This window comes from Stegastes partitus, unplaced genomic scaffold (assembly GCF_000690725.1).
Source record: "Stegastes partitus isolate 25-593 unplaced genomic scaffold, Stegastes_partitus-1.0.2 Scaffold601, whole genome shotgun sequence".
Classification (NCBI taxonomy): Eukaryota; Metazoa; Chordata; class Actinopteri; family Pomacentridae; genus Stegastes; species Stegastes partitus.
In genome coordinates, this window is record NW_007578332.1 from 46,562 (window position 1) to 61,310 (window position 14,749).

Here is a 14,749-nt window from a genome sequence, read left to right on the forward strand (position 1 = left end):
AAGGATTATAAACTAATATTTTGTGATGTGCTATTTAATTTGAGCTTCAAATTGTGATGTTTTAGCTAAATCACTTTATTCTACATTTACAATAAATGAGTGACTCGAACCTTATTTTTGTAAGTAATCACTCTTTCATTCTTGTTAAAATAATTTAGAGCATTATCATTTTGTTATCGTGCACAGAAGACTTTTCTGAGTTCTCTCTACTTCTACTCATGGTTGTGCTGTTTTCATAGAGGTCTAGGACTTTATGTTGCAGTGAAAAAGGCAAACAGGAGAAAAAAACTGCTTGGGGTTTAGAGTTAATGCATTTCAGGAATTTGTTTTTGCATTTCTGACTCTTTACTACCCACCTACTTATACTATATAGCTATCTTGACATGATATGACACTGTCTAATACAATATAAGGCATGAAAGAACAATAACATGAACCACAAACACTCCAGACATGTTCTTAAAATGGGAAACTAACGATGTAAAGCACAAAAACTGCAAAATACTCACATTACATTGTGCCATGGCGATTATATTCCTACTGGAGTCTCAGCATCAGTACTTGACGCGCCTGTGAGAGGAAAAATATTGACGTTCAGAAGGTCAGCAGCTGTGCAACTCCGGTCTGTGGTTTGGGATTCAATCAAGCTTTTTCCTCATTTCACATATTTCTGATCATGAGCACTGACTCAGAGGAAACCGGCTGCTTGATTTCTTCCGTTGTTGTGTGTTCGCGTGTGTCTCGTTGTGTGTGTGTGTGTTTCCAAATCAGCTGCTGACCTCAGTTTGACAGCCTGAGGATCCAGAGAAGCTGGTAGTTCTGGTTTGTGAGGAGCGAGATGCTGGAACAACAGAAAGACAATGAGGGACAGTGTGGATAAATTGCATATTGTTCCGTATATACAGTATAGATAAGTGAGCATGTGTGTGTGTGTGTGCTTCCATTGCTAATGTTTTGGGGACATAAATGCTTACACACAATGTAAATCATTAAGTTTCAGCTTCAAGGAAGGTTGGTTTGTGTTTTTTTTTTGTTCCGGGTAAGTCAGCAGGAAATTAAAGCAAACCAATGCAATGTCCTCCTAAGTGATGGAAACGCAACAGTGTGCGTCCGTGTCAGTGACCATGTTTACACAGTAAATATTGTAGTGTCATTTTCACATCTGTCGAAAAATACGGGGTAAGCAAAGTCTCCCACACATACACACACGCAAATGAAACAGAAGCTCCATTTATGTGAATCAGGTTTTTCCTCAGTAGCTTCAGGCCTGTTTATCTATTTATAGGCATAAAGGCAAAAGATCTGACGACACTTTGCTTTTTATTACTTCTATTAGACTGTAATTATAGGGAGATGTTATGCATGGGTATTTTGAGGCCACAAAGGGTTAAACCACCCATAAAAATAGTGAAATGTCTGCAGTAATTACAGATTTTATTCAGAATTGGTCCGACTATCCACTGAACAACTCCCTGCATCTAGAGTTTGGGCTTTACGCCTTCACTAGCCAATCAGGTGGTAGTTTACATCCTCATCTGTCCACACATAGAATATAGTGAAGACTGTGAAGTGTCTTAGTTCAAGGAGAGAAACAATAAAACTGAGTCAGATTCCTTGGATATGTTCACATTTGGCCAACAAATTTGTCTCCAATAGAACAAAGTTGTAGCCATGACAGAAGACGATGCTTCAAATATGGATGTTGCTGCTAAAAAGCTACAAATTCTACTTTGCAGACATTTTCAACCTGGCAGTACAGACGATCTACAGTCACTACAGTTACAAAGGGATTACCCAAGATTCAGTATCTGCCCAGATGTGAAATATGGTCACAAACTCCCTTCTGTTCCTGAGTTTTTTGGCTGGAGTGTCACATAATCTTATGATGTCACAGTGAATTTAAACTCTGATCTTTGCCTTGTAGAAAATGTCATCACGTCATTCTTTATGTGAAATTTTGTCACAATCAGCCACAAGAATTCTTGAGTTTTGGCTAAGAAACGATCAGTTCTTAACTGCTGCAGAGTAGCTGAGGTGGTCGTGGGAGTTTGACCAATCAGTCTACATGTGTTTTGTAGACGTAGAGAAGGTCGACCATCATGTCTCTTGAGGAACCCTGTAGGGGTTACTGCAGGAGTACGGGGTACAGGGGCATTAGCTACAAGCCATCCAGTCCTTGTGTAACCAAAGTGAGAGCTGTTGGAAAATGTCAGAGTTTCACCACAAGGTCAAACATGTTTCCCGTAAGTGTTAAACATGGACAAGGTCTCAAGGCACGACCGGTTGAGGAGGGTGTCTGGTTTGGGAACCTCAAAGTTGTGTCTGCTTTTTGCAGATGACATAGTTATGTTGGCTTCATCAAGACATGATCTTTACTGGGAGGTTTTCAGCCAAATGTGAGGCAACCAGGATGAGAGACCATGGTTCTCTGCCAGCAACTAGTAGATTACTCTCTCTGGGTTGGTTCTGAGTTGCACTCCCAAGGAAAGAAGTTTGATTATTTCTGGAACTTCTTGAGTGATGGGAAAACAGAGCGTGAGATGGACAAATGGATTGGTGCAGCATCAGCAGTAGTGCAGACCGTTGTGTTGCACTGTAGTAAGAGACGAGTCAGTCTACATTCCAACCCTCACCAGTGGTTATAGGCTCTGGGTAGTGACCAAAAGAATGAAATCGCAGATCGAACTGGCAGAAATAGGCTTCTTCCATAGGGTGGGGGTGCATTGCGTTAAAGACAGAATGAGGAACTCTGACATCTGCAGGGAGCTTGGAGTAGAGTTGCTGCTCCTTCACGCTGAGAGGAACCAGCTGAGATGGTTCAGATATTGGACTAGCATCTTGATTTGGAGGTTTTCCAGGAATGTCCAACTAAAAGGAGACACTAAGGTAGATCCTGAACTCGCTGGAGGGATTACATATCTTATCTGGTCTGGGAACTCCTTGGGATTCCCAGACAGGGGTAGAATTCCACCATGACCCAACCCCAGTGAAACTAAAAGTTTAAGCTGGATGGCCTTTGACCTTTGACCACCAGATTCTGTGCAGTTCATTGCTGAGTCCGAGTAGACATTTGAGCCAAATTTGAAGACATATCCTGAGATGTGACTGTGACGAAAATAAAATGGATGGACGGCAATCAAAAATATAATGCCGGCACAAAAACAGAATAAACAAAGATCACTCATACGAATGAATTTCTGAGGTTATTGTTGAGAACTTCATGTTAAAATAGAAAACTGAGTTTAGTTTTAACTTTACTGGTTAATGTCACTTTTAATTCCACCAGTGCAACTTACTATTTTATGCTGACGTGTTTCGGTCCCACGCAAAATTACTCACGACAAATGAACTCTTCACAAGTGGCTGCCCAAAACATATGTATAATTCCACCTTTTTACCAATCTTTACAAACATTGTAAATCATATTTCCACATTTAAATCTGGCTGAAGAAAACATCTGGTTGACAAGTTGCAAAAAAGTGGCAGGACAGTGCTAATGTTCATAGACATTATTTAAGAGGTGAATTAAAAAAAAAAAAAAAAAAAGCAGCTTTTCTTTGCACTTATGAGAAAACGCTATGCAACTGAAAAATGAAATGATTTCCCTAAATCAGCTAAGTCCTCACAGCAGAGAAGATAATCATAAATATGAGCACAGAGGAATATGAAGAGGACGTGACAGGAGGTTAAAATAATCACCCACTTGGCAGTTATGATAACCTGCTTTTAATCTTCCACAGGTACATAAAGCTGCACGAAGGCTGTTCAAAGGTTTATTCCTCAGAGTAGACAGTCAACCAAATCACCCTCAACTCCAAAAAATCTGCTCTGGTGCACCAAACTGTTTAAAAGCCCTGACAGAACAAAGTCGTAATCCTTTAAGTTTGGTAGGATAAAGACAACTAATCGTGTATAATCTCACACTGAGCTCACTACTCAGAAATATTATTACTTTCCATTAAAGAAGGAGAAAACCACAACATGGTGAGGTGAATAAGAGCAAGAAAAACTTCTCAGCGCAGACAGAAAACCGACAATAACAGACTTGCGAGGACTTACAACAGCCTGACCTCTGCAGACACAAACAGCGATATCACAGAGTATCATCAACACCCTCAAGTATCGCAGATATCATGTGTCTGTTCTGGGATATTCCAAATATTGCACCAGCTGCACAATAAGGTTGCTGGCAGGTTGATTAGCAAACCTCTTGAATATTGATATAAACATCACAGTACATATATTATCTCACATCAAATAAAATAATCTCTATTCTAATGATAAACAAAGCAGGCACTATGCATGAGGAACAGTTCACGTCACTCACCTGTGTGCAGAGGATGAGCAGATCAGAGAGCGGTCGGTCTGTTCAGTTCAGGACACTGAGGAAAGTCAAAACAGAGAGCTGTGAGACGGCAGGAGGCTGGAGCTGCTCTGAGGTCACAGCGTCTTTCCCTCAGACGTCATGAGGGAAGGTCGACTTCAACAGAGTGAATCATTGATGAAAAGTTAAAAACCAGGCGGAGCAGACTTCAGAGTGGGCGTGTGGAAGTGTGGAAAAGCTGCTTGACCAGACTCCTCTCTTTGCTTTCAAAATAAGAGAAGCAGTCTAAAGATTTTTTTTTTCATCCAAATTTGTAATGAAAAAAAAAGGGGGGGAATGCAAAGCTTACCTGAAAAAGCAACTGAATTTCAGTAAAGCCTTCATGCTGTCTGATACCTACTTTCAGATTTGTGAAACCTTTGTTCTGTTTGTGAAAATGCCTCAAAAGCTGATTACTTATGTAATTTACTCTGTGCTTATACTTGAGAATTGTTTCACTTCCTGGTGCATATTAAAGAGCTCCTTTTAAGGTATATGAAAGTTTGTTTTTTTTTAATCAAAGTGACCCACCTATTTCAACACAGGTGCAGCCAGTTGGTGGTAGAAGATGCACAATTAGTGAAATTTAGATCATCTTAGTGCAGTGAATGTGTCTCAAGTGGTTGTAGTATAAAGACACCTGTATCTGGAAGGTCTGGATGAATCAGCACTCATTACACCATGAAGACAAAAGATGACTCCAAGCAACACTGTGAAAAGTTTACTGAAAAGCACAGGTCAGGAAATGGATACAAGAACATGTCCAAGTTACTTAACACCCCTTGGTAGTTAAATCTATCACTAAGCAACAAAAGGAATATGGCACATGCATAAATCTGCTGAGAGCAGGATGTTGTCAAAAATTGAATGACTGTGCAACAGAGAAACCAATGAGGGAGACCACCAACACACCTATGACTTCTCTGAAGGAGTTCAAAGCGTGAAATGGAGCAGACTCTGCTCACAACAACTGCTGCCTGTTCTTCACCAGTCAAAGCTTTACTAGAGAGTGGCAAAGACAGAACTACTGTTGGAAAAACCCAATTTTAAATCTGGACAAGAGTTCACCAGATGTTTGGTAAATGCTGAACATCATCACAAATGAAGCAGCAGCATCATGGTGTGGGGATGATTCTCGGCAGCTGGTCCTGCAAGGCTGCTGAGGGCAAACTGACTGCAGCAAAGTATAGAAAGGCAATGGTGAAAAGCAATAAAAGGCAAAACCCACCTTTTCTCTAACTGAAATATGCAGACTCTATAAATACATCAGTTCTTTGCATTAAAGTTTACAATGTCTGTTGTGACATTCTTAGTGTTTCTCAGAGGCTTCTGTTTTATTTATCATGTCTGTCTATGTTGCAGGTTGAGTTGTAACTGGCGTAGTAGTTGTGATGTCACAAATTCTCATGTTCATCTAATATCTCTCGATTTAAAAGGACCGCAGAGAAACGTCACTGTTTCTGCAGATTGATGTAAAACCAGCCTCTTAGTCTTAAAGTCTGCACATTCAGCATTTTGCACGGCACATTCTGCATCCTTTGAGTGGAAGGAGACCTTTCAAAGAAAAAAAAAAGACCTTTCCACTAGTCCAAATGAGCATACTTTTATTTTTAAAGCAATAGCTGTATGAACCTTTTACCTGCCTATAGTCAGCTGAGTTTGAACTTTCAGTCTGCATCAGTAGGTTATCAGAGACACCAGTTTTTCTGGTACCTGCAATGGAAGATAAGCAACGAAGGTAGAAAGGGTGTGGAAGGAGCTTTCACCCCCACATACAACTGTTGACGACAATATGGCCAATAGGGGGATGTGATATAAGCAAAGTAAGTTTATAGTCAATAGTGCAATGCACACAACGCCCGCACAGAGCACAGGAAATGCAGTGTTTGTGATCCCTAATGAGACAGAACACAGAGGCATCAATCAGACAAGACAGCTTTGGACGTTTATTGATTCATATGGATTGAATGACATTTGTGATCCAAGATTATCTTGACACGCACACGCACACACACAAAGCCCACCAGAGAGACACACAAAGAAGTAATATTTGAGATTCCAAGAGCCCTTAAAACATTCAACTTTCATCTCACAATATCAACTCCATACAGTTTTTTGTTTTTTTTTCCAACCAACTCTGACATAAAATGTAAACATTTCGGTGAACACAGTCTTAATGGAGTTTCCATCACGCGTAAACTGCACAGAGCTCCACTGGCTAGATACCAAATCCATGTTTATAGTGCTAAAAATGTGGATTTTTGCACTCTCTAGTGACCAAGTGTGGGAATATCATCATTTGGGTTTCACAGTTGTGCTAAAATGCCAATGCAAAGAGTCCGTTTCATCTATTAAGATTTGCTAAAAAATAATTTCAGACCTTTTGCATATAGAGATTAAAAACGGCGGCGTTTCTGTTCTCTGACTCCAGAGCATTTTAAAGAGTACGGCTCCTCTGAGTTTTCACATTAAGCGAGGAGAATTTTGAGGCAGTAAACACGAATAACTTCAGAAGGATCCCGAAGTTCTGCCACAAACCTTTTTCCAAGAGTCTGAATAAAGCAGCTTATTTTCTATCTTATACTGTTACAGTGCAACAATTTGTCTGATAAATATAAGGAGCTGTAATATTAAGTGTTACTGAATACACTTCTTTATTGCACAAAACGTGAAGCTTCCAGGAGCCTCACTGACCAGCCTCACTTACTGCATTTAAATCCTCTTACTTACATTTCCCCCTGTCCAGTCCCATCTCTTGTTTTTTTTTTTTGTATACAACATTTGTGTTTTCCTCAATTCCCGTGAGTTCATCCTGTATTTCAGGAATTTACCAGCAACATAGAGGTATATTTTATTCACCTGCTAAAGTCAGGGGTTATAAACATGGTTTTGTCTAAATCTGGGTAGCAGGTAAACCAACATATGCTTTAAAAAAAATCATCCCTCGTTGAGATGCCCTCTCTAAACTGATACAGAACCTTTAACAACAAGGCTTAAAGTTCAAATTCAGCATGAAAACATGTGTCTGGAAATGTACTTACTTGAGGTTTTAGCCAAACACACCGTAGCCAGTAATGTCTGGTGGGTTTGGTAATAACTGAACCCTGATACCCAACCGAACACCGTTTGAAATCAGATTTGTTTTTTTTGTTTTGTTTCCACTCACCTGCTTCCACAACCAATCTCTCGACTTTACAGCATTCTTCCATTGTTCCCCCAGAAATATCTATAATGTCCAATTTTCCACTTCCACCTCCCCCCTCCCCCTCTCTGATGGGTACAGGACACCAAACACATGAAAAAGGGTTCAGGGTCTTTTCCCCTGCAACAGAATGGATTTGGCACATGATGATCGGCTCCCGGCGAGCGAGGGCGGGATCACTTGAGTCCCTCGTCTGTGCTCTTGAACATGAGGATGGCGTTGGAGATCTTGAGGGCCGGGCCCAGCTTGATGCTCATGATCTTCACGATGTCGGTCTGGGTCAGCAGCAGGAACGCCTCCCCGTCAATCATCTGGTGGCGTGAGGAGACATGGAGGTGGTTAACGTTCTAAATTTCTGACACCACCTGCTATGCGTCCTACAGTCAGTGTTACCTTGTGCTGATGACGGTTTACCTTTCAGCTGCAAACGTGGCGTAATGCTGCGATCTAACGACAGCGTTAGTTATCATCACAACCCAAACACAGGAGAGCATCATCATTAAAGAAGAACAAAGGTGATGGTTGTTTTACTCTTCTCATGTCCAGCCCGACTGATTTATCAGCTGATTTCGGCCTATCACAGATGTATCGACGTACATATATGCCAATACGTGATTAATCTGTGAAAAGTGAATTTCAAATAATTAGAATATCGTGAAAACGTTTCCAATTATTTAACAAAGTTTTAAAAAATTAATGTATTCAAGACTTATTACATGTAAAGTAAAATGTTTCAAGAATTTACCATTTTAATTTCAGCACTTATGGCCTTCAGCTTAAAAGAATATATAAAAACATATCTAAAGGCTTGAAACATTTCACTTTATATGTAATAAATAAAGAATATATGAAAGCTGACCCTTTTGAAATAAAATTACAAAGAAAGAATTTTTTCACGATGTTCTAATATTTAGGCTGCCCTAGTATTGTCCGATGTGAAAGAACATAAGAAAAGGAGGCTTGGGGTCGCTGTAAACAGTATCAGGACACGGTTTGTCCAGCAGAACGCACTCCAGCTTTTGTTTGTAATAGTCTCAGCAGCACATGCAGCAAGCTGAGTAAACAGACGATGGAGCGGAGTCAAGCGGTGTCTTCACAGTACATTGATAACTAGAATATGAAGTAGGTTTCTGTAAAGTTTATACATGTCTTGTCAGCAGAGTCAAGACTAATTTGTTAGCAATGGAGACCATCCTCCCTATGCAGGATATCTTGTATGTAATGTTATTACGTTACTATGGGTGGCTGTGGTAGAGCAGGTTGTTCACTGATGGCAAGGTTGGTGGTTCAATCCCCGGTTCCCCCCCCACATGCCCAAGTGTCCTTGGGCAAGACACTGAACCCCAAGTTGCTCCTGATGGCAGATTAGCGCCTTGCATGGCAGCTCTGTCACCATTGGTGTGTGAATGTGTGTGTGAATGGGTGAATGTGAAACACATTGCAAAGCGCCTTGGGTACCGCTAAGGTAGTAAAAGGCGCTATATAAGTGCAGACCATTTACCAGACCGTTTATTAGGAGTTTAACTAGTGCTAGTTTACATGCATAAACTGTTCAGGTGTCACAGTTTGATACACCCTCCAAACCAGACAATTTCAGTCACTGCTTTTACAACAGCTCATATTTTAAAGTCAGATTTTCTCCTGGACACATTACATATTAATGGCAGTATTTTGCTTAAAAGATCATTTTGTTATCAGGAAGAAAAATAATTTTCCTAAGTTGAATCCACTGAAAGAAATGAATTTAAAGGCTTCATGTAAGTTCAAGAATCAATGGGAGTGTTTTTAACACTAGTTATTCATTTAAACTCTCAATAGCCTGCACCATGTAGCCACGCTACACTCACATACTTGTGTTTCTTTATTTTCAGCTGAACAAAACTAGTGAAATTCTTTGGACTAATGCTAGGACTTGGAAGTTAAGTGAAAGATCATATTGTGTGAAACAGTGCTTCACGTAACAATTTTATAAGTGTAGCCACCGGGAGCCTGCTTGAATTTAAGTTGTGTGAATGTGCAGAAATATGCACGTGTCTTGAACAAGCAAAAGACAAGCAGACACTTCAGGCTTCATACAAGTTTAAGAGTGAACGTGAATGTTTTTAACACAAGTTAGAAACATTCACTGCAGGCTGTCAACTCCCAACAGTCTGCAGTAGGCAGCTGCGTTACACTAATGTGCTTGTGTTTCTATATTTGCAGAAGAAGTCAAGTAAAGGAATTGCTTCAAATGTAAGCACACCTGGAAGCCCATCTGTGTCCATGTGTGCATACAGTCCATACATTTTTGATGGTCTCACCTCTTCTTTGAAGAGCCGAGCCTGTTCTTCACAGCCGATCAAATTCTGAACAAACCTGAAGACCTGCGGCGCAGACACATCAGATTACAATTCATCACAGCACAGAAACCAGAGAAGTCAGATAAAAGAAGACAAACACGTATGAAGGCAGTGCTGCTGTAGTTGCTCACCTCTTCAACGCTCCATGCTGCCACCTGGCTGGCGTGAATGCCCTGAACGCCGGGCAGCAGCTTACAGTGCTGCTCCCAGCAGAGAGACAGAGTCCGGTCTGACTGACCGCTCAGAGCCGACATGAACAGCGACGGATACACTCCCTCTGAGGACATGTCTGTGGATAAATAATCATATGAAACCATCATTGGAGGGCAACCTGATAGCTGAGTGCTCTGGGTGCAAAAATGCCATCAGCAGCTGAGTCCTGCCTGCAAACTGAACCCCACCTCATTGTAAGAGCCAAAACATATCATAAAAAACATAATTGGAGCTAAATATTTCATACTGAGGCTGTCAATAGGGCTTTTTCATAGCAGCCATTTTGAAACATAACAACAGGAAATAGACAGGTGTGTTTAATCCAGTTTAATTAAGCTGCATTAACAGTGTTAATTCCACTTATGCTTTGCCTGCTATGATGAGTCAGAATGTCTGCTGCCTTTGTACAGCAGCAAACATTATTCACACAAAATACAAAAGCAAAAGTGAACATTGAAATTTGCTGATTTGGTTTGATTCCAGACTAGACTACCTCCTGGTCCACCAAGCCTGCATCCCACAACCTAATAAAACACGTTTAAAATCAAATGTAGATGGTACATTTACAAAACTTACTCTGGTAGTCTCTCTGCTGGTTCTTTCTGTATTTGGGAGGACGACCAATCCTGAAAACAAAAGGGAAAGGTTAGTGTGAGGTAAAAGCAAACCTGCACACATTGGTCTCACTCACACACCTTTACCTGCCACGGTAGTGATTCTTCTTGGCCCTCTGGCCAAAAAAGAGGTTTCTCTTGCACTCTGAGTCGGACAGGTCGGCCTTCAGCCTGCCCTGGTTACGCTCAGCCAACGGGCAGCCGGATATGCAGTGATGGGCGGTGAAGCGACCGGTCACATGACCTGAACCGTCACAACCAGGAGTCGGACACTTCCTGTTCCAAAGATAGGAGTCCGCTTTAATGAGTCCACTGCATGTGTTATATCAAAACTAGACTTTATAATGTGGAACAAATCTGACATGAGATGACAGGATGGGAGTTGGGCTGACCTGTTGTGGAAGCTGTACTTGTTGGTTCTGGGGTGGCTGATGGGTTTACAGGGAACAGAGGAGGGGTAGGTGGACTGGCCTGTAGTAGGAGGTTCCCTCACGCCTACATACATGTAAAAACAGAGGTGGATAAACGCATGTGCAAGGGTTGATCAGAAAGTTCCAGGACTGTGCATAGTTTGTAGGATGCGTCACTCCAGCAGCTAAATTTAAGCAACTATGTACGAAACAAATGCTGGTCAGCACACAAAATATGTACTGTTGCTATGATTGAAGCTAGCTATCGGTAATAACTCCTAACTCAAGGTGCAAAAAAAAAAAAAATCAACCTCCAGATGTTAATGAAGCACAAACAGAGTTTCTATTTTGTACCGTGTAGTTGCTGTGTTTTGGCGTCCCGTGGAGCAACTTTGAGCGGGTGACCAGTGGCCTCACACCAGCCTGCTGGATGGATGTCTGGGTGATCTGAGTCCATCCACTCATCGTAGACGTGACTCCAGCCGTCGTAATGGACCTGAACGAGCAGAGCAGCGATGGAGATGCAACACATATCAATCCTTCACGTGCACGCACACTCACAGCCCACACAGCCCGACCGGTATAATGGGCCCTGAGTTGACTGTAAAAACGTATATTACGGTATCAGCACACGTAAGCTCTTGTTCCAGTGTGCCCATCAAAACCATTAGTGCCAAGGCCCAAAGCTGGCAAGTACACTCAGTTAAAGCTGTAATGGACCTGAGGGAGCTTAAGAAAAATATTAAACAATATCACACACATATAAGATGGTAATCATCATAACACACACTGCTACACAAACACGCAGTTATTACCTTAATGCGATGAGTCTCCACTTCCTCCACTGTGGCCACTCTGATCAGACCAGGACTTCTCTTGTCTACAGCCTCCAGTTTCATCTGAGGCTGGAAGCTGTGTGCTGCTCGCTGGACGCACAACAGAAGTATAGAAATTCAACTGCCATGTTGCTTTGACAGCAAAACATGTCAAACGTAGTCGCTGTTTCAAGTCTCATTTGGGAAAATCCTTTTTTTCTGTGTGTTTTGTGGTTATTTGGAAATTGGACAGCTTTACAAGCCAGTAAAAAAATACTGAAGTGCTGTTGACCAAGTGATGAACCATCCAGCTCAAACTGCATTACACTTACAGTCAAATTAAAAGTAGAAAATAAAGCTGTACACATGAATCTGTTTCTGCTCTCAGACAACAGAATAAGTATGAAATTGTGGCTAAAACGCCGCCCATTAAGACGACACACTAACCAGCAGTGACTTCAAAATAACTTCCACTAAAGTACTGATTCTATGAGTACGATATCGTCTGACAAACTCACCAAACACATGAATTAAAAACAACTCGGTGATACTTCCAATTAAAAGAGAAAGCTAAAAAACGATAGAAAAGGTACTGACACTGAAACAGTCAATTTAGAACTAAAACTAAAACCAGGAGTTATAGAGTCATGGTGAAATTAACCAACTCTGTGGTCATTTGAGCTGAAAAACTGAAACACACATTCAGGGGAAACGGGAAACTTTCATTGATTTGCTGAAACGGGGCAAAATATACAGTCGTCCTCAAATGTATTCATACCCTCCAGTTAAAGAAGGAAAAACACAGCTGTCAAATAAATTGAAAATTGACAAAAATAATAATAAATAAACAACCCTTTGAGCCAATCACTGCAATAAAGTGTTTTCTGTAACTCTCAGTCAGACTTCTGCACCTGTTGACAGGTGTTTGGATTTCACTGCTCATCAGCAAAGTGCTCTAATTTGTCTGGGACATTATTATTATTATTATTTTTAAATTATTCTTTTCAACCGCAATTCAACGCAATGTCTTCTTTCACTAAATTATAATTTTGCAAATTTTTATTTATTATTACTTTTTTTAGTTTCTAGTTGTTTGAGTGACTGTTGTGAATTTTGCCTTTTCTTTAAAGGAAGGAGACGAATACATTTGAGGACGACTGTAGGATCTTTAGACAGTGACTACTGTCAACAATCAGTTCCCAGTATTTAATTTTGTTTTCTTAAAAATGTTCTTTTTCCCTGTCTAAAACAGTATATTTGCGTAAGATATCTTATGTAATAGTCACACTTAAATTGTGCCAACTGTAGCTGCTGCAGCATCCTCCAATCAGTTATTTCTTAATTTCCCCTCAGATTTCTGTTCAGGAGCTCCGCATAGGACTGATCTGTTTAGTCTGGAGGCTGTAAAAAATGTCTGGTAAGTTGTCAGACTGTAATTCTTGATGTGCTATGGCTGATTTTTGTGAATTCCTTTGTTTTCAGGCTCTTTATACTGTGAAGGACTGCGAATAAAATGCAAACATGGACTCTTTCTTCTCACCACTTTAAAGGCGTCTGCAGCCACCGCCTTGGAGCCAGTCTCCTCCAGGTACCGAGACCAGGAGAACCGGCCCTGGTCTGGGTAATCTGGTGCAGACAGAAATCACAAACATAAACATTCATCCACCTTCCATATGCGTAGCCTCGCTCCTCACTAATACACAGCTCATACGTTTCTTATCTGTAATTTGTGCTAATCTTTTCTGACTAAAGCACAGAGCGTAAAATCTCTTTTAAACATCCTTTGCATTTAAATTCCACCCACATGTATACATTTGCCAGAACAGAAGTAAAAAGGAGCAAAAGGACAATGCTAAGGACATGATGGATAACTAGGCTGAGCTGGTTTTAGAGTTTACGAACATGCTTAAACTACTGATGAACAGGGAACACGTTGGTCACCTTGGGGTGGGGTTAGAGGGAGGTTCCTCTCCTGGCACCAACCAATCGGGTGAATGTACGGACTGCTGGCATCACACCTGGATATCAGAAAAAACAATAACAACACCCGGAACTTAAGTACAACAGAAATTTCAGATGATAAATGAGCAACGCTGCAGTTTTAGGTTATGAATGTGTGCGAGAAACGACAAAGCTGCTGAAGGAAGTTATAAAGAGTCAAAACTAAACACGGTGAAGGTGCCTTTATGTCGATCAAATGTAGAACAAGTTTCCAGAAGAGCTAAGACTTGAAAAAGACCTAACTGTGATTGCTTTTAATTAATTTTCTGTTAAATCGAGTCTGTGGGTTTCTGTTTGCTTTAGACGTTCTCATGAATATGTGCGTCTACTGTGAACTCTGTAAAGCACTTTGGCTGCCTCTGGGTATAAAAGTGTGATATTAATAAATTTTCTTTGCTCTTAAGGTCCAGCAGCATCACGCAGGTGTTTTTAGTTATTCAGCTGCTCAGGTATCAAAGTAAAGTAAAATATGTTTGATTATTCACTTTAAAAAAAATACTAAGAAAAATATTAAAAAGAAATGGAATCAACTTGAAGATGTTTTTCAAGCGCCCACATGTGTTACCAAAACCGGTGTCTCTGCATACTATAGATATTTTACTACCTGAATGTTGAATGTGCTTCCCTTTGTGTCTCCTATCAGCTATGTAAACACAGTTCAGCTGAAAACTTCCTGAATTTTTGTCACGACTGTTGGCTGGGTCACAACTAGCTTCATGGCAGCACGAAGGATCACAGATGTTTTTGTTTTTTTACTGAGTCTGAACAGAGAAAACAGTTATTTTTGGCATT

The 14,749-nt window shown here is 40.7% G+C and overlaps 2 protein-coding genes across 2 annotated transcripts in view; both read right to left on the reverse strand.

Annotated features, from left to right (window-relative positions):
- sgk2a (serum/glucocorticoid regulated kinase 2a) overlaps positions 1–4,422 on the reverse strand; it is a 17,766-nt gene extending 13,344 nt beyond the window's left edge. The window contains exons 1-3 of the mRNA XM_008289237.1: positions 4,328–4,422; positions 780–841; positions 510–570 (exon numbers count right to left, since the gene is read on the reverse strand). Coding sequence (XP_008287459.1) covers positions 510–524 — 15 coding nt within the window. The 5' untranslated portion in view covers positions 525–570; positions 780–841; positions 4,328–4,422. The remainder of the gene's footprint in view (positions 1–509; positions 571–779; positions 842–4,327) is intronic.
- Positions 4,423–7,741: 3,319 nt separating this feature from the next.
- Positions 7,742–14,749, reverse strand: part of l3mbtl1 (L3MBTL histone methyl-lysine binding protein 1) — a 21,422-nt gene continuing 14,414 nt past the window's right edge. The window contains exons 12-21 of the mRNA XM_008289242.1: positions 13,898–13,974; positions 13,497–13,582; positions 11,957–12,067; positions 11,496–11,637; positions 11,124–11,226; positions 10,819–11,007; positions 10,694–10,743; positions 10,036–10,193; positions 9,866–9,928; positions 7,742–7,876 (exon numbers count right to left, since the gene is read on the reverse strand). Of these exons, the coding sequence (XP_008287464.1) occupies positions 7,742–7,876; positions 9,866–9,928; positions 10,036–10,193; positions 10,694–10,743; positions 10,819–11,007; positions 11,124–11,226; positions 11,496–11,637; positions 11,957–12,067; positions 13,497–13,582; positions 13,898–13,974 (1,114 nt within the window). The remainder of the gene's footprint in view (positions 7,877–9,865; positions 9,929–10,035; positions 10,194–10,693; positions 10,744–10,818; positions 11,008–11,123; positions 11,227–11,495; positions 11,638–11,956; positions 12,068–13,496; positions 13,583–13,897; positions 13,975–14,749) is intronic.